The sequence below is a fragment of the Dermacentor silvarum genome, chromosome 9 (assembly GCF_013339745.2).
Source record: "Dermacentor silvarum isolate Dsil-2018 chromosome 9, BIME_Dsil_1.4, whole genome shotgun sequence".
NCBI classification, from domain to species: Eukaryota; Metazoa; Arthropoda; class Arachnida; order Ixodida; family Ixodidae; genus Dermacentor; species Dermacentor silvarum.
This window is the reverse complement of record NC_051162.1, coordinates 129,427,107-129,453,180: the sequence shown is the minus strand read 5'-3', so window position 1 is coordinate 129,453,180 and position 26,074 is coordinate 129,427,107. Positions and strand designations below refer to the sequence as shown.

General features: G+C 45.2%; 1 protein-coding gene and 1 long non-coding RNA gene across 2 annotated transcripts; both read right to left on the bottom strand.

Moving 5' to 3' along the window:
• Nucleotides 1–2,953: 2,953 nt before the first annotated feature.
• On the bottom strand, nucleotides 2,954–11,353 carry LOC125940250 (uncharacterized). Its single transcript, XM_049656139.1, has 4 exons — nucleotides 10,333–11,353; nucleotides 6,319–6,387; nucleotides 3,844–3,934; nucleotides 2,954–3,107 (listed from the first exon to the last, which is right to left on the bottom strand). The coding sequence occupies exons 1-3, from the start codon at nucleotides 10,990–10,992 to the stop codon at nucleotides 3,908–3,910; spliced, it is 756 nt and encodes a 251-aa protein (XP_049512096.1). The 5' UTR covers nucleotides 10,993–11,353; the 3' UTR covers nucleotides 2,954–3,107; nucleotides 3,844–3,907.
• A 9,520-nt stretch (nucleotides 11,354–20,873) lies between these two features.
• On the bottom strand, nucleotides 20,874–23,407 carry LOC125940077 (uncharacterized). Its single transcript, XR_007463320.1, has 3 exons — nucleotides 23,281–23,407; nucleotides 21,980–22,069; nucleotides 20,874–21,063 (listed from the first exon to the last, which is right to left on the bottom strand). It is a non-coding gene; the product is annotated as an uncharacterized LOC125940077 (long non-coding RNA).
• Between the last annotated feature and the right edge of the window lie 2,667 nt (nucleotides 23,408–26,074).

Genomic DNA, 26,074 nt, shown 5'->3' with positions numbered 1-26,074 from the left:
ATTCCGATGGCGTAAGTCAAGGCACATCGGCCCCAGTAAAGCATATGTGAACAGAATATGGGCGCTTTCGTTCGCAGGCTGCTTTAGCTTCTAATCTAAAGCTTTCTACCTTTAACGAGCGCACCCTTCATCTCTCATGGCCTTCAAGATGGAGCGGTGATGTAGCCGCGCGCGCCGCGCCACACTCGGGGGGAGGGCTATGCTTCCCCTGTATATACCTACCACCATAACTTGTTCCCCTCTCCTTCTCCCTTTTCTCTCGCACCATACCGTAGTTATGGTTGCACCAGCCATTCCCTCGCGCTCTCTTGCCTTTACCTTCCTGCATTCGGCCGCCCCCTGCTTATAACGGTCCTTCTTACTACCACTGCCTCCTCCTTTGCGAATGCTCAGTCTGCTGTGCTTCTTTGCTGCAACTTTTAAATGGTCTGGAAAATTTTAGTTGTCGCCGCAATGTCACTACGCTTCTCTCTCATACAAATCACTTTGTTTTCTTTATCCCCACTAACGGATTGATGTGCAAAAAAAAAAAAACACTCCCCAATTATTTTTACAGAGGTAGTTCTGTATACAGATGAATATCCAAGGCTTATGGACTCAGTCGCAACGCCTATCGAGGTAACAATACTTAATAAAGCGCTGGCCGCCACCAATAGAACTGCTCGCCCCATGATGTCAAGATGGAAAACAGAAGCGCGAAAAAAATAATGACAACACGAGTACACAGGACTGACGTTTACTTCGATCCACTGAGGTTTATTGAAGAAACGTGATATTTACAAGTACAGCACAAGACCAGCATGGGTTATCACATTCATGATGTAGCAACCAAATATCAAACGGACCACGACCCCCCCTCCCCCCTCCCCCAAAAAAAAAAAACATGTCATGGTGCATATGGCTAGCACGGTTCTGCTGGTGCATGCTATGCCATGCACCATGACAGAACCGTGCGGCCCAGTATACCACAGGTGAATAGAGACAATCAAGATTGTCGTACAGCACAACGCTTGCCTCTAAAAATATGCGAAGCTAGGTTAAAGCACATGCACGGACCCACCATCTAATATACATGTAGAAAAAGAAGACTTAAATAAGCTGATACTACACCGGTAACCATGACCCGGAAGGAGTAAATAACCGAACAAGAAACAAGAACACAAAATCAACCAACGAAACTTGACTAAAAAGTATATGAAACGTGCACGAGGGATGAACAAAACACAATGGAATTGCTTAAACAGCGAGTTGTGTCAATAAATTGGGACACTACACACATGCTTCCAGGAAGGAAGCATGTGTGTTTCATTGTCGTTGTCTGCTAAAGCAGGTGTGGTAATGCACTTGTTGCCTGACTTCAGAATATGACATGCTTCAACAATTTCCCGTTCTGTTCTGTCTCGTGACTGCTTTAGAAATGTGGTGCGCGCAAATTCCGGAAGGCACCCGCACCTTTTGCAATGTTCGGCTAGGTGCCTTCCCGAGTTGTTCTTAATGGATAGCGTGTGCTGTCTCGTCCTATTGAAGCATCTTCGAGTCTGTCTTACGTAAACTTCTTCACAACTTAGGAGCACCCTGTATACGACATTCAAAGCGCATTCGGTGAAACGAGTGTTATGGCTCTTATCCCACTGCGTGTGGTTCCTTTTCGAGGTGAAAGAGCATATTTTTGAGAGCTTACACGGGCCGAGAGCACGACATTGACGTTATACTTAGGAACCACTTTCTTCAAATTGTGCGATATACGGTGAACATGCGGAATGGCTAGTGTTGGCTGTCGTTCACGTGTCCTAGCGCTATTATTTTTTCCTGAACGCTTCAACTTATGCATAAGGGCCTCGCAGACAATGTAAACAAGGGAAACCGGGTACTCGGGCAATTTTAGGCGCTCAAACTGGGTGTGTTTGTTTTGTGCTTCTGTTCTCGATCTTAGTACTCACCCAAGCAAATTTTTACTAACACGTCAAGATACTGAGTGCGTTGCTGTAGGTCAGCATGGAAGCCTAGGTCCTAACCGCGCACCTTGACGCAGGGGTACGCGCCCTACATTTCAAAGGCCGACTTCGACACGAGAGAAGCGGGCGAAGAGCGTTGTGCTGCAATCCTGGAAGACAGAGTTTCAATCACACCTTCCGTCTCGCATTTATTTACGCAATATAGGCGGACCTCACCCACGTTCGAGGGGTCTTAAAGAAAACTCGAGGTGTGTTGAGCGAGCGCGTCACAGTGTGCACGAAATCACAATTTCGTTAGAGATACGATATATATAAACGTCACTTCAATAAGTAGAGTGTCCAAGGTCACCCTTGATGCACGCGCGTGCAGCTATCGAGACGCCACCGTCATCAAAATCTAAGTATATGCCGTCGCGTAGTTAGCGAGTTCGCGGTAGTAAATACCGGGATTTCTTTTTTGCTGTTTTTCTTAGCTATGATTTCAGGATACCCTGCCCTTTCAGTAGTCAGCCTTGTCATTTTTCACGGATAATAAGAAGCAGCCGGCGCAGGAACTTCAGTGTGGTATCGCGAACTGTATTCAATTTTAGCGCTGTTTCTGGACTGCTAATCCTCCACTAAGAACAGCCGTTTTGATATTGCGTAAGCATAATTTACTTACAGCTGAACTTGTTAGCAGCCCGAGAGACGAATGCGGGAGGTCTCCCTTACTGGTGTAAGTCACGTGGTCTGGTAACACGCAAGAACATTGACGCGTAAACACAAGACGTAAATAGATCTTGCGCACATAACTGTTTATTCATTCACTCAACTCTTGTAATGCATACATACATTAGAGAGATAGTGGAAAGAAGCTCGTATACAATGATGCAGCTAAAAAGTACTTGATGACACAGTAATAAGCAGGAAACAACACATGAAATTATGTGTGGCTCATGAGACCCATGTCATAAAGACATATGGCCTGTAATTTAGGACTATAATAACAGTGTGTTGATGTAAAAACCAGATTGGTGTCGATTTGATGCCAGGGAATGAGCAATGGATGGGTCGTCACGTCGTCGTGTTTCCTAAGCAGGCACTCGCGTGCGAAGAGAAGCCGTGATTGGTCTGCACTAGGATCACAGTGAACGTAATCACTGATCCAGCCATCTGCGGGGGAAAAAAACGAATAACGCTCCTACGCATATACTTCAAGTTTTCTCGTAATAAGCATGTAAAATAGACAGAGCAAAGGATTATAGAACGATAGCAAGCTCAGCAAGTTGGCAGGGATTCACGATATGAAAAGGCAGGCGTGGAATAAGTTATGTCTGAGACATGGCAGCCATGACATGTTTCCGGCTTTGCAATTGTTTCCGTTTCATGAAGTTAGAAAAAGCGACGCCTTCGAGATAAGCTACGCTTACTTAAACGGATCCGTCGCTGGGGCGTGGATCTGGGCACCACCTATACACGGACACAACAAAACGTGTTGTCCTGCTCCTTATTCCCGCGCCCGCGTGTTGCACGCCTGCCTTTCCGTACCATTAACCATGGCCTCCGAAGCAGTACTGGCACACCTTTGCTAGGGTGCACCGATGCAGTCTCGAAGGCCACACTTGAGCGCAGGAGTGACGTTACTTCGTATACTGTCTTATAGGTTTGTTGCGTAGCACAGTAGTGTGTGCACCGACCACTAAGGCATACGCCTTCATGACGTCATAACGGTTTCTAAACAGTCAATCAGCGCATCTCCTGGCAAAGTTCACTTCAAAGAAAAGAACAGCACTGAAATCAAATGTGTTTTAGCAGTAAAATTTCGTAAAGCTTTCACAATAAATGCCGACTAATCTAAATCAAGTGGAAGTGAATAGCCGATAACTCTTTTCTGCAAACTGACTCATACCGAAACAAGAAGTGTCCTGTCGATGTAGAAGAACTGTCCCCCGGTCAGACGCATGCCTTCAGGGTCAGGCGCTGTCATGCAGGAAATGGATCTGCGAGTGCATAGTTACAGCTGTTAAGTAATTAGACGTAACCAAACTTTATTATAATTCAGGTAAATGCCGTTGGGCACGCGTACTCTTGCTTACTACCTGTCTTACAGAAACGAGTGTTTATTCTTGGTACCATGAGTATGAACACCACCTCAGCACTAGCATCCTTGTTTTAGAAGGGAAAAAAAAGATTTTCCAGAAGCTGATATTCTACTCTAGCGTTTTTAATAAGTACGTCAGGCTAAAATTTCATTTTTTATCACAGTATGTTGTTTGCGCTAGGGTTTACCAGGTTTCACACCTGAGGAGAAGCCCAATTCGTGGGAACACGAAGGTGACAGAGCAACTGAGCGCATTTCGCCTGCTAGCTGTTGTCGAAGTTTTAAAATAAATGTCACCTTCAACATTACGCAAAAAATACCACAACACAAACCTTTCCAAGCGAACTTGTACGTTCAACCATATGAGAAAACCAATCTACCTCTTCTGATATACAAACACGCCGCCTAGTTTCGCAACGTCAGAAAGCAATAACACCCAAGAATTAGGATTCATATTCGTTTGGGTTAATTTATAACTACCGACAATACTTAAACCCAAATCTACTTTAGTGATACATGTTTGGCCTTATATATTTGGCTACAAAAACATTAGCATTTTGCGGAAACAATTTTATTACAAGTGTACAATAATTAGGGCTTTCGACATGGCATGATGCTGACTTCAATTGAGTGAAAGCAAGGAAGGCGCAGTAAGTCGCAAGTATACCTCTGAAAGCGGGAAATTCCGGGTTAAATTATGCTGATTACATAAAATGCACATAGATGTTTCAGGGTCTTCCAGCTTGTGTACTACAATATTGCAAAATTGTAGAGCATTCGTTGCAATTATTGATTACCATGGTAATTAAGTGACTGTTTAGCACGGTATACTAAGCAGTGATGATGACAAGTTTCGAGAGAGAGAGAGGAACAAGATTTATTCTTCATGAGGTAGGGCGACTTGCTCGTAGGGCGGAGTCCTTAGTTCAGGGCCCCATTGGCTCGCGCCAAACCACGTGCCCACTGGATCAGCCGTCGCTGCTCTTGCAGGTCTAAGCTGGTCAGCGCAGTCTCCCAGGAGGAAGGTGAACGTGAGGGGGAGTAGCCCGGAGGGTGTGGGTATACCCAGGTGCAGTGGTATACTGTGGTTTTGCTCCACAGTAGGGTGAGTATGAGGGACATTGTGTGGGGTGGAAGAGGTGAAGGTAAAGAGACAGGGGAATGAATTGGTTTGTAGCTGTCGCCATGCGACGGCATCTTCTCGATTAAGAGACTGGTGTGGTGCGGGGAGTGTCTCCTGCTATCTTTATAATGTTGTAGAGTTACAGTGTAGTTCAGTGGTTCTGTTGGTGCGTCGTCTGGGTTGGACAGCTCTTCCAATGGCGCCAGGTTAGCGAGCTCTCGGCTACCGCATTAACGCGTTCATTACCACGGAGAGAGGCATGTCCAGGTGCTCAGACGATACGCACCCTGTGTAAAGTTGTGGGGTGTAATGACGTAAGGATGCGGTGTGTGTAGCATGTCACCATTCCTTGTGCCGAAAACCTGCGGGCGGTTTGTGAATCAGTGACCGCTGTGATTGTTCCATCCTGTTAGCATATCGCTAGCGCCCTCGGGAAGCGCTCTTTACGTAGTGCGTTAGGTACGACTAGACACAGGGCACGTCTCTGTGAGTACCGGGCCAAGTCGATCTACAGCACATATTCATTCAATTGAGCTTGTCATTCCCAGCTAAAAACAGGGTTGGAGAGAGAAAAGGCCTACAAAACTTGAATATACTGTAATGAGGAGAAATACGTAAATTTACCATTTTTACCAGTAAAACAGTGTCAATGATACCAAGCCCTAGAAGCTAAACCAGAAATTAACTTTCTGCAGCAAAAAAAAAAAAAAAAGTGGGAAGCTGGGCGAGGTAGTGCAGATTCATACTGAATACAAGCGCAGTAAAGAGACTCTTTGCGCTGTAATCAAAATGCGTTGTTTTTGTATGCGTGTGTGTGTGTGTGTGTGTGTGTGTGTGTGTGTGTGTGTGTGTGTGTGTGTGTGTGTGTGTGTGTGTGTGGTGTGTGTGTGTGTGTGTGTGTGTGTGTGTGTGTGTGCGTGCGTGCGTGCGTGTGCGTGTGCGTGTGTGTGTGTGCGTGTGTGTGTGTGTGTGTGTGTGTGTGTGTGCGTGCGTGTGTGTGTTTGCGTGTGTGCGTGTGCGTGTGTGTGCGTGTGTGTGTTTGCGTGTGTGCGTGCGCGTGTGTGTGTTTTCTGCATGCGACTGACAGAAACTGGGCAGCATATATAGTGCGAGTCAAGACGTCTTGCTGCTCACATCCACATTGCGTGTATAGATCTTACCTGTCGCATGTACGTGTCGGACACGTGCACCAGGTTTGCATCTTTAGACACTTGTTGAATGCTTCGAGCCTGCAACATTCATAGCATTAACAACCAAATAAGGAAATCGAAAAGAAGCATCATCATGTGGAGGTAAGAGGGGGTGCCGCCTTCCAGGAAGTAATTCACCCATAATGTATCATAGCATTCGCCAAGCGATCAAGGCAGCATGCTCGCCTGGTTGGTGTGAATGGGCGGTCGGCGGCACGCATTGAAATGTACACGGCGGCGTACCGTTGCGAACAATTTGACCCGATCTTGTGGAAATGGAGAACGCTAACTGCAGTGAACTGATCTTGCATTGCCTTCCAATGGCACATTTTTTCACTAAGAGCGCATGAACGTTACGATTTACTTGCAAGAAGCGCCAACTGTAATTCGACGGGGGGCTGGAAATCAGCCACACAGTCTGTGTTTCGGCATTTTCTTGAGGTTTTTGTGCATGTTTCAGTTGAGTTCCGCGCACTCTGTTAATATTGTTGTGCAAGTTAATTATGAGCGCAATCTCTGCGAATATTGCGCTGGTTTTAAAGCCCGTATTCTTATACAGTGAAGGTAAAGTAGCAAGTTGACGGGCGCTCTACATCAACAATTGTACGCATAGATCTCCGTTTCGTTTCTGCTTTATTTTTTCGTTAACATTTAAATGGAAACAGTTAATGAGTTCAATTCAGAGGAAGCTTTAGCTCCGGCCCAACTGTAAAACACTAAAACATGTAAAACGCTAAAACGCTTTTCTTAGATAACCACTGGGCCGATTCTAATGAAATTACTTGCATTTGAAAGAGAACGTTAAATTTTAGTGACTGTTTTAAGCGAAACTTAGATATAAAGCCTGCAATTTTTCAAAGAAATTTTAAAAATGTGATAAATTTGAAAATATGAGAATCATAAAGTTTACAAATCCGTGGCTCTGCACCAACAACAGATATCGCAGTTCTGTAAGATGCATCTGTTAGCGAATCTGCTCTAAAGCTACCAACCGCCCCCACATTTTACGTTTTTCATTTAAATGCAAGAGAACCTCATCAAATTTGGTGCAGTAGTTGCCGAGAACAAATATTTCTCCTTTCCCACGCATTTAGATAGAAGCCCCCCAGCTTAAGCTTTCTGTTAAGCAAGTTACGTCACTGTGTGTGACATTGCGTCAGTAGGATCATCCGGTGGCTTCAGATGAGATTATTTTTTTCGCCCTTTCTCGGTTACGCGCACGACAGCGATGGGACAAAGTTGTAATTATCGGATGAGCTGACATCATTACGTTGTTGCGTCAAGCTAACAACGCCCCAATAATTGGCGCATCAAGCTAACTACTACACAATGAACAGCCAGAGGATTGGCGCATCAAGCTAACTACTCCACAATGAACAGCCAGAGGAAATTATATTAGCCGCCTTTCAACTCACTCTTACGACGTCTTGCGTCTAGAGACAGCCGTTTCACACATGATCCTCATTCAATACCCTATTTTAGCTTTAATTTTGTAGCAGCGCACCAAATTAAAAAAGCCCAGTATTGAATTGCGAGGCTAAACGAATTCACCGTAGTGCCATAAGAACCAAATAATAAAAGAACACCCCAAGTCACGTAATCACCAAGCTTGAACCATGTAATTATCATAATTATTATAATAGTGCTATCGTAATATAAAGTGTATGATGCGATATGATGTGAGCGCAATCTTACGATTCTTTTTTTTTTTGTAATGCTGAGTGATGTTCATGCCATCCTGTTTATGTTTTGTGGTATCACAGAGATTGCGGAGTGATGAACATATCGTGACAAGTCGCTAGAGCGTAGCATTCAGATCTCGCTGCTACCACTTCATTTGTTTAAAGCAAAGTAAAATGTATTTTTGTCGTGCACTCGAAACACGAAGCGATGAGAAATTTGTTGCGAGCGGAGGGTGTTACTATCAGACACCGCGCGCTCGACACGGGCAGTCACTGGCCTTACTACAGCACAAGGACGGCATCACAAGACTAAATGTTTATGTACACCGTCAAAACATGCAGACCAGCTCTTAAGACGGTGCTATAACAAAGGAAGAAACGGTCTTTAAAGATATTCTTGCTCTACACGCACATACTAACACGTAGTGCCTTGCAGACGACGCGCGGCGCAATCGACACTATCCGTGGTTCATCCAGTGACCGCCAGGCGGCAACTTAGCTCGATCTCGTGGGCGCAAAGTCTATCAAAGCTAACACGTGTATTCACATCGGTAGCAGCACAATTGTCGAGGGCAAGCCCAGACAAATGTTAATGGGAAGAGTGTGTGCATTTAATCTCGAAACACCGCTGCACAAACGTCACAGACACGGTGTCATTACGGAAAGGAGAAAAAATTCCACATTAGAATATTCGTAGCTACCACCACAGCCACTATACAAAAGAAAAAGACCGCCCTTTATTGAAATACAGATAATTCTACCAGCGTATATGTAGGCGACTACATGCTACTCTGCATAGGGTATGGAATCAGGTATAGAATGGCCCTAGGAAGAGGAGGGCGGGAAAGGATAATGAAACAATAAAAAAAATCACCACCCAAGCACTCTGTACAGATGGTTAACCAGCGAAGCTGAAACGTGCGGCCCCAGTGTTTATCACAGGGTTAATCCCCACGGTACATTAAAGTCTTTCTCTATTAGAGGCGGTAGTCTTTCTTGGGCTACCTAAACTCAAAAAACTTTGGCTGTCTGTATGTCACTCGATTCAACCGCCCGGCCAAAACCAACCAAGCTACTAGCATTGGTGGCACGGGGATATACACGTCAACATTATACAGCGCAAAGGAAACCTCAGGCCTACTTAAGGCAAACTATATATACATAACCGTGATCCGCAGCGTTCATTTAATTAAGAATACACATTGGACTGGTTTTTACGTTAGTAAATGAAACATCAACGCGTTAGAAATGGTGTCGAAGAGACTGAAGCCGCGGTTCTGTAGCCGGCTTTAAGCCAACAGAAATAAAAGGTGCCAACACATGGCGCGAGAGCCAGGGCGAACGCAGGAAATTTGAATTGAATTCAGCAAAACCTCCATTGCATCCGTCATGGGAGGAGTGAGAGGGGAGGGGAAGAGCGTGAGGGGTGGGAGGGGGGAGAAGAGAGGGTGTTACGTATCAGGGATGGCAGAAGACTATCGTCTTTCGACGTCATTTGCAGCGAAACAAGCAGATATGCTGCCATCTTTTTTCCTTCAGGGTAAGACCGAACAATAACGGGCTGAGCACAGCGCCCAGTGGCACACCCTTCTTAATAGTGTAATATGCAGTCTGGCTGTCTGGAGTGCTCATGAACAGGATTCACTTGTAGCTCGAAGCACATTATTAAATACCTGTATATTCGATCCTTAACAACATACTTTGCTCACAAATCGTTGCAACCTACCAGTCTTATACATAGATCAAGTCAAATGTGCATCAACTAGCTCAACATGAGATTCTTATACTCCGTTTTATACATCAGGTAAAACGCTGTGTAGGCTAGATATACTTTTTGCAGTGGCTACGTACGTTCGCACTATAGAAATGGTTCGGTGTTTTCTGACCGATTTTTGTGAAAATGTTCTTTATATAAGATCAGTTCTGAATGAAAAGAAGAATCTACCCTTACAAACAAACAAACCATGTACTCATACGACTGCTAAGACGTTGTTTTAGATCAATTTGCTTTTGGTTGTTTTTTTTTTATTTGCAGCCCGTGGCGGCAGTTCCACGTTCCGCGACGGGCTAGGCGTAGCGCCGCTGGCGCGCAGCGAAGCATAGATGGAACGCGCGGAGTGATAAATTTTGGTTACCGTACTTCTTGCGTAGCTTCCGCATCGTTGCACCTGATGTATGAAAGGAAGTACAGAACTATAGTGCGCGTCGTTCACGGAGCCTAATTCTTGCCCGCACCACCGATCGGTGAATTTTCGGGTTCAATCTCAACGCAGCAAAAGACAGCGATTACCAATTCACTTACCTCGTTGCACAAGTCGTGACTGACGACAGCCAGGTCCAGAAACCTGAGAGAGCTGTAGCAGCTGTACGCCAATCCGAGCCATATTCTCAAGTGGTACGCCTCTTCCGTGAACAGACAGTACCACGCGATGCAATGAACCCATAGGAAACACAGTGAGGATGCCAGGATGGCTGGCTCCCAAATAACGTTAATACATGTTTTCATCTTTCTTATCGCGGACATGTTTTTACGTATGGCCTCAACTGCTAAAGCAGCGGTCAGATCGTCCGACCGCTGCTCCTGAACGGAGCGCTGACATTCACGAAGAGAGTATTTCTGAGACCTCAAATAGGAAACCAAAACTTCGGAGACGCTGCTCACAACGATGTACATGGTACACTCCCAAAAAGCGAACCCGACCTGTGATAGCAGACGAACAAGCAGAACAGGGAGACCATAGCTCCAAGCCGTTTCCTTGTCGTTCAAGTGGTTTTCTATGATTATGGCAACGCAACAGCTCAATGTCGCCGTGGCTGACGCCGCGACACCCACCCTTCGGAATGCTCGAAAACACCTACCTCTGTCCGCCCGTTGCCGAACTAGACGAGCAATACCGCTCGACGACTCGAACGACGCTGCTTCGCGGAACAAATCTAACAGCTTCCTTGAACCAAGCGCCATGCACGAGATGTTAATGATGCTCGTGAGGAAAGAACTTATGTGTACGGTCGTAGCGAGAATGTCAGTAAAAAAAATGCCAACGTCTGCGTGAGTTATCTTACTATAAACGACGGAAGCCTCAACGCTTAAAAGAAGCGCGAGCCAGGCTACAGCGTAGAGCGTGTAAAAGCTCCGCCATGTTGCTCTCGGCTTTGTCCAATGACGTGTCACCAAGATTGCGTATAAAAAAGCAGCCGAACAAGGTGCCGACTTTGGCGCATGGTGAAAACTGCTGAACCATGAAGCAACCCGTCGCTGGCGTTGACCGCGTCCCCAGGACTCTTGGGTGCACCATCGTAGAAACCAACCTTTGACCTGATAGAACCTGAAATAAAGTGAGCACATACTACTTCCCCCTGCAAGGCTTCTTTGGTCATTATAGCAGAAAGCATTAGAAGGTCTGAATTTATGCTTTCTCGACTTTGAATCACCAATTCGCCAAATAGCGTCGTGCGAACAAAAAGCTGCTCCTGGCGATGACGTCACCGCGCTTACTCGCCGCGGTGGACTCAGTTAGCTAAGGCGTTGCGCTACTGAGCACGAGGTCGCCGGATCGAATGCTGGCCGCGGCGGCTGCATTTCGATGGAGGCGAAATGCAAAAACGCCCGTGTGCTTGCGTTGTAGCGCACGTTAAAGAACCCCAGGTGGTCAAAATTAATCCGGAGCCCTCCACTACGGTGTGCCTCATAATCAGAACTCGTTTTGGAACGTAAAACCCCAGAAGAAGTAGAAGACGTCACCAGTGCGTTGCCTTGCAACGCCTCGCACAGCTGGTGCGAGGGCGTTGCTAGGTGACGCACGTGACGTCATCGCTTGGCGAGGTTACCACCCTCTCGCAGATTACCCTCGCCACAGCGCGAGGCGCAGCCGACGTATCCGACGTTCGTCGGTGTGACCCGGCTCCAGCCGGCGTCGAGATGCGACTATGCGGCACTTCGCGCCGGCCTCTTCACCCAGAATGGACCGCATCCGCGTCTCCTAGAGCAAGATGGGCTGGTGGATAGCCGTGATTACGCAAGGCGCGAAAACCGACCCCTCTATCTTGATGCCGGCTGCAGCCGGGGCACGCCGAACGAACGCCGAATACGTCGGCCACGCCTCGCGCCGGACTATACAGTGCTGCTCTTTCCCTGGCGTGGCGTCCCCGTGCCGAGCGCGCAGTGGCCTTTAGAATGCGCACCCAGTTAAGCTGAGTTTGGCTAAGAACCCGCAAAGCCAAACCAAGTCAAGCAAATGAAAGCAAAGTTAAAGCTTGAAAGAAATTGAAAGCAAATGAAAGAAACGGGAAGGGCCACCAGCTTCACTGTTTGCCCATTTTTTTTTTTTTTTTGAAGAGCGGCGCATACGGAATGGCCAAAGTTGCCATCAAATGTGTTGATTGAAGAGAGGCACATAGCCAGTGGCCCAAGTTGGCGTCAACGGAGTTCATTGAAATATGACAAATAACCATTGGAACAAACCCATTGACTATTATGGCATCGATAAAGTTCATTAAAGAGCGACACATATCCGCAGTGCCACATAATCAGTGACCAAGCTCATCCAACGGTTCGTTTCGAAAACGGTTCACTAAGCACAGCAGCTCGATTCTCTGCCCATTGGGTCATAGACTACCCAGTGACCCAATCTGGCTGGAAAACGTTTGGATCCGGACATTTCCCCCGTATTTTAGGACATAAAGGTAAACCAGCGCGAAACACCTTCTATGATGTAACCGCTGTTTCAAATATATTCCCTTCTGGAATTCTTAACTTGATTCAATCATGATGATGATGATATCTTGACCTCCCCTTCGAAACGGGAAGGCATCGGCTGACGTCGTTCTTGTGTAGAATACTACAGCAGTCATCCACATAACGTAAGAATACTTTGGGCGCAGGTGTCAAGTACTTTTTGGAGTTGGCAGACGTTACCAATATCAAAGCAACCATAGCCGTCCTCAGATTTTGCAGGTGTGTTGTGTAAAGTTGGGGTCTCGATTGTTAAGCAGATTGTTAAGCATCGCTCGCTAATCATCATTGTCCCACCTGGGCGCGCATGGCAGCAAAAGAAGAAGATCGGGGCAGCCACATGACATCGATCGAGGTGTTTTACAATGTTTGTGGTATTAATAATAATAATAATAATAATAATAATAATAATAATAATAATAATAATAATAATAATAATAATAATAATAATAATAATATTAACCTCTATCCTGCTATCCCTTTCCCAATAGGACAGTGAACCATACACTAGACATCATTATGATCTCTTTCTGTTTTCTTTTCGCTTGCTGCAAGGTGATGTGTTTTCACGAGTGACACTTGCACGAGTGACAAAGTGGCCCCTGCTAACTTCAATGAGCATGTCGAAACAAACTATGCGCATAGTTTATTGAAATAAAGGAATTAATTTGAACTCAGGTAGTTTTATTGAGAAACTCGTCCGCTGGGACGACGGATACAAAATAACAAGAACACACACGCAAGCGATCTTTGCAACGTCTCTAATAATATGACCAATGTAGTTCAACTCGTTATCCTGAAGTGACAGGAATTCTTGGCATACACACATAGAACGGCATACTTCGTGATATAAAATGCCTCCGAGATTTATCGCGTGGTCTGGTTAACGTGCCGAAAGAAAAATAACTGTACTTTCCGGGCACTTCGTGCGTCGGCGTCCCAGTTTTCCGATAATGAAGTACCCAATAGCCCAAGTATCCATCCCATTGCTCAGGTAGCTTAATTCATAACGCACGCCTTGCAACTTACGTTTGGCTGGGGCCATGTTTCGCATCCCCATCAGTGCCGCATTGAGCCTTTTTCACACTGACGGCTCTTCCCTCTGTCCAAGGCTCCGCATTTCCATTCCAGCAGGTCAGGACGCAATATGCCTTTTTCTTTATTCGAATCGATTTCGCCCTAGCGACCAAGTTGCTAGGAATCACGTCGGAAGCAGCGCGCTCCTCGCCCAATAAATGCAGCAACATGCCAGAGACCCTGATGCGCGAGAACACGCAACAGTAAATAGACTTGCATACGAAGGGGGCATTTATGTTTTACCTGTATGCAAATGTGGCTGCTTGCCTGCCAGGCGAGCAGCCATTACTGGAGATTGAGCTAATTTCCCCTCAAATGAACACACACGATCACGAAAACAAATTAAAAAAATTAATATCTCAGTACTTTTCCTTGAGAGTTCTTAAGAAAATTAAAGGAAGGCCGTCGTTAATGTTTCATTTCGCGCGCAGGGAGCAGAAACCTTCTTTTATTTTTATTTTATTTACAAATACTGCTGTCTCTATTTCGAGACATAGCAGGAGTGGGTACAAGATTTTAGTACAAACAAACGAACAAACACTAAGATTATACAAACAAACTAACAGGCGATAAGGTTAGGTAATTGCTCAATGAACTCTGCAAAAGGCAATGCGCGTAGTGAACCATCCAAGTTGTTCCATATTTCAATTGTGTGCGGAAAAAAAGAAAATTTAAAACAGTCAATATGTGTCCTGAAAGGAACAATGTTTAGTGCATGGCTATGACGGGTTGCGCGTACGCTAGGAGATTTAAAAGAGAAGGGAGCCTGAATACCGGATGACGTGTGAATAATCTTGTGAAGCAAGATGATTCTTTCACGTGTGCGCCTATGTTTCAAAGTCTGCAATGATAAGATGCGAGCATGTGATGAAGGTGAAAAGTCTCGATCATAACGACCACAGATGAATCTGATTGCCTTTTTCTGAACTGATTCCAAAAGGTCAATGTCACAAGCACAGTGAGGGGACCAAACAGTTGACGCGTGTCACAGTGAGGGGACCAAACAGTGACAGCTGACTTGTGTGTCAAAAAAAAAAAAAGCGTACGGCCACTTTGTATAGGTCGATAGACGTATATTCAATATCAGAAGTCTGTTTCCTATATAATATTCGTTATCTACCTGAGCCCTTTGTTTATCTTCAATGTTTCAGCGCGAAAATGAAGTTTCAGACACTGGTTAAGTAGAATAAAGGAACAGTTGGGATGTTTCAGAGGCCACACGTTTATTTTTTTTTTATTTCACACAATATAATAGGAGATGTTTACACGTTTAGGTGGCACCAGCATCTCCTCGTCGCTTGGGAAAGAAAAGTATTCTCACAAAATTGGCACCAAAAAGTGGTACCAAATATGGCCACAGATGTATCACAAAGTCAGTCAGCATTAACACAAAGTTCTGTACATAAATCCAGCGACCCACAGTAGATGAACATGTATACAGTTGCTTAAGCAAACAAAAGTTGTCCGAGAACATCTAAAAGGCTTCACAATTTAACGGACGAGCGCGTAGACCATAAGTCAATCCGTACTGCCTAAACATTTGTCAAGTTAACAAGCATAGATTTACATCACGCATGGACCTTTCAGAGGACACTAGAATTTAGTAGAGACGTAAGATACCGGCGCTTTCTGTGAAAACATTTAACGCGAAATGCGCTTTTCTCTGAAGGCTCGCTGTCCGCCATGCGCCAAGTATTCCTTTTTTTATAGAGAATTGTCGTCGGTCTAATAGCGTTAAACTTACCCTCAATGTTCGCCTTGCAGTTTCGTGCCCTGAACACTCGAGAAGGAGGTAGTGTACATTTTCGTCTGGGTGGCCACACGAGCACTGCGGACTAGGGGCACGTTTAATTCGGCGCAAACAATTGCCGCGTCTGTGCTGTACCAAGTAGCAGCTGGTGCAGTAATATCTCAAATTTTCTTCTATCTCTCAGGTCTGGCGAACTTAGTTTTATACCTGAGTCTATAACGAATCACTCGCCACTCTTAGACTGTGGGCCAAACCAGGTATTTATGCTGAGACTACTGGATATCTGTCTCAGGAGCAAACGTGAAACTACGCGAAAGAAGATGATTTAAAGTTGGTTCGTTATTGTACACCCGATTCGCAGATACATCCGCTACAGCGTTTCCAGGAATACTGCAGTGGTTCGTTATCCACTGAAACGCTATAAGGTGATTACTCGCACTTGCTTTTGTGTTCTCTTTCAGCGTTTTGTTCCGCATATATGCATTCCATTAATGTTTTAATGCTTTTAAGTGCGACAAGGAGGAAGGCCAGCACTAAGGCCCAGTAAAGAAGAGTGCTTGCCCCGCTAAGGCCCGCTGATGATCCGCCGAGTCCGAGTGAAGCCAATCACTCCAGGAAGGAGGGTGAGGGTAAGGGAAATAAGGGGAGGCAATGGCAGTGTCACATGAGTTCAGGATGCGTTCTGTATCTGCCCTTATCTCCGGACAGTTGGGGCAGTGGGCTGCGTAACACCATCCGAAGTTGTAGAGCATTAGTGGGGGTGAGGAGAGTGTTAGTCTAAACTTTGCGTAGGACATGTGCTTGTTCCGTGTTGATTGAAGGGTGAAAAGCAGGATTACCGTTCTGTCGAGCAGTGACACTGTTACAAGCTCAATGCTTCTCATTTTCTGGAAGCTTGCAAATTTTTAAGTGCGACGCAGTTTAGGGGCACGGGCTGTCGGCGTCCAATGTGATGTCGTGTCGTCTTGGTCACGCGCAAGAACAAGATCTGCCGTAAACTCGCGTCTCGCTCACTTGTTATATGCCAAAATTGGCATGGAAGGGTACGAACGTATGACTAACATGACTGATAGGTAATTATATCAATAACATCACTTGCTCGTCAGTGACGTCACGATTAACGATAATAAAAGCACGTGCGGCGCATACCCGCATTTCATATGCGGGTATGCGCCAGGGATATGCAGGAATTAGCAGAAACTCGTGAAAATTGCTTCCGAAACGCCAGTATGCTACCAGCGAAGCGCAAGAGAGTCGTTCACTACCCCACAAGCACTCGATTCCTCCTCACTTGTGCACGAATAGCACAAGAATAACATAAGGAAAACACCGGCGCATCACTGATTCGCCCTTCTCCAGGTTTCACGTTAGTGGAGCTGCATTTGTGATGGATTTAAACTACACAAGCGCAGAATCTGAGCAGGATTGGAGCTACATTAAGCGCAGGATTTGAGCAGGGTTTCAACTACACAAGCGCAAGATTTTCTCTTGCCCAAACAAGAACCATGAGCATGAGTTTCAGAGAGCTCGCTATGCTATAGTAGGTATAATAATTCATCGAATCTTTACTGGTGCTCATCAGGAAGCTATAGGGCTTACAAGTGCGCAATTATTTCCAGACATTTCACACTTGATCACTCATGACGCGCCTGCATTCTACACGTAGGGTCCCAAAATGGCACGAAGGGACTCGGGCAACGAGACAGAGGGATATCCAACCACTTCGACCACGGCGGAGCATGTCCGTTCCCGTATGGGAAGCCCAAGCGCGGTGAATTGAGGTAAGCGTAGGAGCCCTAACCAAGTATGAGGGCACCGCGGGCTCGAGTGGCCAGGGCAGTCTCTGTCGGCACCAGTAGCGGGGTCATGCCCAAACACCCTCTACAAAACAAACGCACATATTACGAAAAGGGAATCGAGCACGACTGCAAAATTAGACCTCAATACCTTCACTAGCTGTAACATAATTTAGGCATAAATGAAAGAAGGGGAACTGAGGGGCTCGATTTTGTTAATCATAACCACATAACGCCAAGAGACAATTAAGCCAAGGAAAGCATCGGGGAAATTAGTGTCGTTGAAATTGGAATATAGAAAATAATGAAGAAAAGGGAAATGAAAGTGGACGAAAAGATAACTTGTCGCCGGCGGGAGCCGAGCCCGCAACCTCCGCATTACGCGTGCGTTGCACTACCAATTGTGCTACGGCGACGGCCATCAATTCGTCCACTTACTTGGGTATTTATGTTTACTAGATCTAGCCCTATAGGTCTGTTAGTGGCGCTGGCTAACACACCACTTAGGGCTAGATCTAGTAAACATAAATACCCAAGCAAGCATTACATGATTGCTGCAATGCGAATGAGGTATGACGAATTCTGAAACAGGGGAATCATTATGGCATGATGCGTCTGTCTACAAGTGGGTATATTGAGGCTATAAGTTGTAAAGCTGGCAATGTGCCAATTGTTGCGCGGATGTCATGGCCATGTCTCTCTTAGCTGTTATTCCCTCAGCCGATGGTTCAATTTTGGGCGTTTTCCGCATCCAAGGAGGATAAATAATATCCGCTTAGCATAATTCTAGTCTAGGTACTAATACGTTATGTTCCTAAACAACCTTGTGAATTCCTTCTTTGTCCCTGTCCCCAAGGGCCTGGTTTAGTGGATGCTTCTCATGCTGCATTAGAGTGTGATAAGCGTATCGACAATTTTCAACCATTCGTATAACTGGAAAAGGCGGGTGATGAGCTTCAGCGATAACTAGAGGACTCGAGGATGCTTGAGGGACGCCGAGGCACAACCTAAGTACTCTTGCCAGTAAATGCTGAAGCCTCTTTACCGAAGTTTACAACAACCCATGAATAGGTGATGAATATGCAACTTTGATGACCAGGTCTTCTTAGACGACTTCAGAAAGATTTGGCGAATCTGGGATTTGGGTATCTTGTAACCACTTCTAGAAAGCAACGGTTGGTTAGGTGACTTGTAGATGTCATATGAACATGGCAATGGTACTAAATTATACCTCGTCATGTCGAGCATTCGTAGCAATAGTCGGCAACTAAGGATATAATGAAAAACGGTGTAGGTAGCCGTAAATGGATGCGAAAGTGGTTAAAGCAAGTGGATAAGTCAACTGGTTAGAACACAGAAAATTTCGTTTGGATGGCGTGAAAGCAAGATGACCCTCATCGACAAAGGCAAAGGATATAGGGATAAGACGAGCTCGTACAGGCCAGTTACAGTAATGTCGGTTATATATAGAATGGCAATGCAAGCCATAAAATTACTAGTGTCGAATTTATTGGGGTAAATACAGAATGGGTTAAGACCAGGCAGACGCTTAGAGGGTAATATCTTTGTACTAGCTCAGTGCGTAGAGATTTCAATAACCCATAATAGACCTTTATGGATAGCATTTCCAGATATCAAGGGAGCCTACGATAATGTAGACAGCAATTATTATGGGATATTTTCAAGCACAAAGCCAAAAAGAATATTCTCAAGCACCAAGCCATAGATCATGGTATTGTGTAGCTCCGGAGGGAGACATGGGGACAACCGAATTCAAATTCTATGGGAAGGCCATAAATGCAATGAAGTGGTCTAAATTCAGCGAGGAATAAAGCAAGGATGTCCTCTGTCTCCATTGTTGTCGCACTTTATGCTAAGGGAATAGAAAGACTACTGGAAAACAGTGAATCAGTGTTGATTTATCATACATGCGTAATGGGCAAAGGCTGCAATAGAAGGTCCTTGGGCTGATGTATGTGGACAACATAGGCTTGGCGGTCCCTACCTGGGACTAGCCGGGTTACACGGGGTCTCTCCTGCGTCTTCTCTGGACCTAAATAAAGTTATTTCACTCACTGACTTGCGAATATGTGTGGCAATGCAGCCACAAATGTAGGCCTTATGTTCAGCACAAATAAATCGAGAATTATGATCGGTAATTACGAAACGAATAATTACGGGTGTCAATTCAAGAGCAAGGCATACTAATGGTCAACCAACATAATTACCTCGGCACATACATAAACGAGGGAAATACTTACTCAAGCACCAATCAAGATAATCTGAAAATAAAGAGGAAACGGAATGCAGCAGTAATGAAACAGAGCAATTTGGGGCTAGAATAAATGTGAGATAGTGCGTGGAATCTCGAAAGAGAGTAATGGTGCCAGGACTAACGTTCGCAAATGCCATTCTGTGCTTGAAATCGGGTATCTTGTGAGGGTCGGAAGTTAACCAAAAATCTTTAGGCCGGTTTGCTTTGGAAGCCCACGGTAAAACCACAAATGAGGCAGCGCAGGCTGAAACAGGTTGGGCCTCTCTTGAAATCAGAGAAGTGCAGAGCAAAATTAATTTTGAAGAAAAACTCAGGAACACGGATGAAAATAAATGAGCGGTAATAGTGCACAAGTATCTGTACCTTAAAAGCCTGGACACAAATGGAGGAAAATGTCAAAATAGTTGGCGACCAAGTGAAAGGTAATTGAAAGTGTAAATAGACAACCAGGAGTCATCAAAAAGAAAGCGGGAGAAACAGAGACAGTATATTGGATGCAAATAATGGAAACAAAAAAGGACCAGGGAGATTCACAAGAATGGCGAGACAGAAATGATAAGCGATAATCTGTACGATAGCACAAGTGCCTTGCTATTTGAGGCTTGAGCTGGTTGGCTCGGGAGAAAAATTCAGTGCCCTTCCCCTGTCGAGTAAATGGGGGTAAGTGAAGCTAGTGGCCAGACGACGCTGTCGCAGGCGTCCCGCTTTGTTTGCCCTAAACTCGGGGTCCACGGCTCTCGCTGACGTTTCGTCTGGGCTTCGGAAGCCCTCACGCTAGAATCGGACGACCGAGCTTCGTTTACCCCCATTTTGTCGACAGGAGAAGGGCTGGTGATGTTGTCTCTTTGGGTCCCACGCGTGACAAAGGTAGTTCAAGGGCTTGTTACAGGCCCCCGAGCCCACAGGGGTATGTGCCATTGAGCTTGGACCCTTTCTGCATAATCACCACGATCGGCCCACTTTTCAGCGTGACACTACCACCGCCGACACTTGTGAGCCTATAAAGCTTCGCTTAATAAATGTTCATCAAACTTAACGCTTACGTTACGGCTGCATCGGCCCGAGCATACGAAAATTACGTAGAGCCATGACACTAACAAGACAGGTTGTCGAAAAACTGTCACCACTTAAGAATGTACGTAGGCGTTTTTTTTTTTTTTTAATTGGTCTCAAAAGAACACACTTTTTTCAATCTGTGCGGTTTATTTTTTACTTACAGCAGTTCAAGATAGTCTAGCGATACGACATTTCGAGTATAACAATGGTGCTGTCTTCCCGTAAACTGATGAGTTGCGGGCGGCTACTCACGTCCCTTTGTTCATCATGTGAGTGCTAGCCCGAGGAGAGAGGCCTTGGTTGGTCTGCACTAGGATTACTGTGTATGTAATGACTGAGCCGGCTATCTGCAGACAAGAGGAAACGCAGGTAAGCTTTACTCTTGTTGGTCCAGCACGAATGGTCATGGTACATTTGCAAAAGCATGAAACACGCAATTATTCATGGTTAGGCCTATACGTTGTTTCATATCCTGTTCCCCCGTAGGTTCCCGCCAAATGGCCATGAACCACACGTCTTCCATTTTGTGCTCTAATAAGATTATACCACTTCATGAAAGCCTCAAGTAACCACCTCAGAAAAAGTCTTTGCGGTAGCCGCAGGTGCCAAGCGCAGGCAGACGACATATTGGCCTAACCCACATGCTTTTGTCTGTAATATTACACAAGCAGTCGAAAAACATCCTGCATACCTCATTAGGAGATTAGTCCACCAAAAATATTGCACAAGTTTGATAAACGTATACACTACAAACCACGTGACCACAAAGGCTGCAAAAGCAGCCCGTGCCAGCAAAGTGCTGGCCCGTCCTGGCAAGAACCGACAGCCGTTAGTGGCCAATGAAACTAATTATTCTCACGCTGGTCCTTCAGAACAGGTGGCGTACTCTGACTGGTGGTGTAAAATAGAGACGAAGGCGTGCTACTCGCAATGCCGAGTCGCTTTAGTGCTTTGGCGTAACGACTGAGGTATTGGCTTTTGTACGTACCTAACCCTTGTGGCATGTCATTTATGAGATGTTCCTCTCGTTTGGCGAAAAAGAAAGCATCCTTTTTGGAATCGTTTAAACAACAGTGCAATCAATCATCACTTTATTTTTTATTGGTGAGGAGACTCGGATTCGGACAAGCAAAGAGGCTGTTTCTTGAAGTGGTTTATCATTGGCTTACGTAATGTACGCACTGCATTAGAAATCCTAGCTTTTTGATCTCGTCAGGGTATATAGTGACGTCCTGCTGAATTTTCAAGTAAGCAGCGACGTACCGAAACCAGAAGCCTCCGGTCGAGGTAGAAGAACTCTGCCCCACTTAGACGCATACGTTCGGGGTCGATGCTGTCGTGCAAGAATTGTACCTGCATATGGTAAATCATTCGTAAATCACGTTTAATAGACGTGCGGGAGACATACACACACAAGGCACCTTCAAAGTTGTCTAAATAAGACCGGACTACTACATTTCTTAAATATTTTTTTAAGCAGAAGTGTAACTTTTTATCCAAATACACACACATACCCGATCATTGCGTCATAGTTTTCGCTCAGAACACACGCGAATGATGATGGATCGTAGCACAAATTTTTATGCCCATGCTGCCATACGGCTATGCAGTGTGTCCATCTACCTTTAAAAATGTTATACGCTTAGCTTTCAGGTCAATGACCAACCCTTCTCTCTCCCATATAAAATGTTTCAAGGCATTATCTTGAGCTCCCAACGCGTTGTCACGATGGTCGTTAAGCTGTCTACACAGAGTCCGAAGCAGAGAACACTTGGATCAAAAAGACATTACCGGAATGGCTCTGTCCATTGAACACACGTAATTGTAATAATCAATGTGTTGATAATACTGTCACGTAGTAGTCACGGCGACGAACACCATAACAATAACTGTGTATCACAAAGCCATCTCTTTATTGGGCTAATTTGTGCAAACAGAAGTAAGTGACCTTCAAAGCACAACGACGGGCGGCGAGCACAGTCGGCGACCTTCTAAAATCTGATCAGCGGGTCCAGCGCGTCGGCTTTTATACACGACTCCTCGAAGGTTCCAGCGTAATCACTGGTGCCTGCGTGCCTTCTAGAAAGTACTACACAATTCGCGTCGCGCATACGATCAGCTTACACAAGGTTCGGTGACAGCCGACAACGGACAGAACCATCGATAACGTTAGATAAACTTCCGGCACACGCAGGTGCGTCCTGAGCCGAGCGAAAACGTTTAACATTTCTTAGCAGGTGAAAAGTGATCACGGGAGAAAGATAAACAAGTACACGTGTCAATATTTGCTGGCAATAGCTAATGCAATATAGCATTGCGTCTTCATGATAGGAGGCACGGCCACGACCTTTCCACACTTAAGAAGAAGGAAATGGCATGGAATTAGGAAAATTATGATAGTGACTCGCAAAGCACACGCGATAAAATTTTATCGAGCTGAGCAAGCGCTGCTGAATCCACAAAACCACTTCTGAACGTTACTAGTCTAACACGACCCGATTTTCTGATTAACCGAATCTATTTCGCAGGGCGCTATTATACAAATCGCCGTGCAAATCACCAACCTGCTGGACGTAGCTGTCTCCCACTTGAGTAAATGTTGCATCTTTAGCCGCGTCTTGGATGCTTCGGGCCTGAAACAGTAAATGTATGAACTAGCCTACTGTGGTATCGAAGATAGTTCTGTGTTCCTTAGGACTTGTGCAGGCTATTTCTGACAACATCCTTCCAAGTTTCTCAAGAATTTCAGAAAAGACGACACAATTACATCGCGAAGAAATGGCACGCGATCTCTTCATAACGGCATAAGGGGATCATACTTCTGCGTTCGCGCATTTTTGTTGCCTCATGCAAAATGTTTGCGGGCTTTAACGGTGTTGCCGCCGTCAGCGCTGAGAAGACTATGTCGAAAACACGTTAATGCGTAGTTCGTTGAGAGGCTGACAGTCTGTGTGCCGCTAGCTACGTTAACAAACCCCCAGCTGCGCTGTATTCCTGCACTTTAGGATTTCCTTAGAGGATGACCCTCGGCCTAATTACCTCTATGTACGCAGGAACTATGAATGTGTAAAACAGTTAACGTTCGGCAATATCTCTAGCAGGCTTTGAAATATCAGCATTGCTTATCGCTGACTATGAAAGTAGTGCATGCGCCAGATATGCCTTCAAGACCATTGCAGGGCCAGGATGGTCAAATTACGTACTTGAATTAAATGGGTTGAATAATAGTTAGAAACAGATATATTTACTTACGCAAAGCCAACGATTGAAAAAATGTAAACATCGGGGTTGATAAGTTCAACAATGCCTCACAGTGAAAGAATAGCCGTATTTGAACAGATGTCTCCTGCATATGTTCAACTTCAGCAACTAAGCAGCTTCGAAAACGGTAAGATGTAGCCATCTCTCATCTGCTAGTTACAACGTAACAAAACGACCTTGGACTGAGCGAAACACGCCCCCTGCATTAAAACTGAACTATTACTACTGTTTCCAAAAATATGACTGACCGACACTTCTTCGTCGTATTTCATACACCGGAGATGCACCTGGCTAACCGGCACTTCTTCTTCCTTACAGTGTGATATTTGTGTGGGTGTGTGTGTGCATGCATGCGTGCGTGCATGAGTGTGTCTGTGTAGGCGTTAGAAATTCCGCCATAAAGACATTTCTCCGCACGGCAAGTTTGCGGGTATTGTTTGAATTCATGGTCTTACTTCGTTGCTCAACTCGTGACTGATGACAGCCAGGTCAAGAAATCTGAGAGTGTTGTAGCCGCTGTACGCCAATCCAAGCCAAAGAAACGTGCGGTAGGCATCGTTGGTGAAGAGGCAGTACCAAGTGATGCAGTGCACCCAGATGAAGCATATCGAACACACAACGATGGCTGGTGCCCATATAGCGTTGAAGCAGGTTTTAAGCATTCTTATTGTACACATGTTCTTGCGTATAGCTTCAACAATTAGGCCCGCTGACAATTCATCTAAATGATCCTTCCGGACAAGCCGCTGGCCATCACGAAATGCCGATTCCTGAGCCCTTATGTAGAAAACCATAACCTCGCAAACGTTGCTCACGGTGACGTACATGATGCCCTCGTAGAAACAAAACGCTACTTGACATACCAAACGAAGTAGCACTTTAGGAAGGACGCAGCTCCATGGCTTTTCCCTGCCCTTCAAGCTATCCTCGATGGTTAGGAATACACAGAAGCCTAAAGTTATTGTGGCTGATGCAGCGACGCCCACCTTTCGTAATGTGCGAAACCGTATCCCTTTTGCTGCATTTTTGTGAACCAGACAAATACCGCTGGACGCCTCAAACAATGCAGCATTCCGGAACAGGTCTAAAAGCTTGCTCGATCCAAGCAGAATGCACGACCAGTTTACGAAGCTCGTAATAATCCAGCACACTTGCACTGTAGCCAGAAGAAAGCCTGTAAACATCTTCTCTGCATCCTGGGGAACCGTTTTTTCAGCTTGTACCCAAACATACACGGCTACCTGCAGTACAACCCAGGAAGAAGAGTATAGTGTGTACAGGCTTCGCCATGTTACTCTCGCTTTGTTCAAGTTTTCGAAGTTCAGAATGAAAAAACAACCGAACAAACTAAGGGCCTTCGCGTATGGCGAAAAGCTCTGAACCATAAAGCTGCTCCATGTAACGTTTTCTGAACTGTCAAGCCTTCTGGTTGCTTCGGGGCAGACATTTCTCTCTGGCATAACCTTTCGTGAGCCTGAAATAGAAGTTAAAAATTGCGGTTATTCATTAACTCATCTTTGAATACGCACAGCAGTAGAGACGGTTGCTTTTCAATATTATGATATTTACAGTTAAGGCGTAAAAAGCGTAGTGGCCAATAAAGCACTGCTCTTATGATGCAAATTATGGCACGCTATCAAACTGCAAATTCGTATAGCAAAGGTTGCAGGGCTCGTAAATTACTACTAACAACTTGGCGACTAGAAATTCTCTAACCAAACAACTCAAATCATTTTCATTTTTGGTAATGGTTACGTCATTTAACTCATTATGTGATTACACTCGATGGGGACACAACTAAGACACACAAGCACTATATTAAAGGGCAAAGTAGTCGGTTGACTGTGAGAGCCACACTGATAAATGCATAACCAAATATGTTTATCACTGCAAGTAGGCCAACGTGCAAACCTCTTTGGGAAATGTTGAGAAAGGCAAAAATCCATCAACACTGCGAGCCTTTGAATTGCATCAATCGGCAAGAAATAAGCAAAGTGGCCGATACACTCTTCTGCTCCTACGAATTTATCACTTGCCCTTTATCAAACGATTAAAAAAAAAGAGGCAGGAATGTCTGGGCTACGGGGCAATTTCTAT

Coding starts and splice junctions, on each gene's coding strand:
- LOC125940250 (XM_049656139.1), bottom strand. CDS start 10,992: ATGGCGCTTGGTTCAAGGAAGCTGTTAGATTTGTTCCGCGAAGCAGCG. Junction 6,388..10,332: donor GTCACGACTTGTGCAACGAG/GTAAGTGAATTG, acceptor TGAATGTTGCAG/GCTCGAAGCATTCAACAAGT. Junction 3,935..6,318: donor CCGACACGTACATGCGACAG/GTAAGATCTATA, acceptor ATGCACTCGCAG/ATCCATTTCCTGCATGACAG.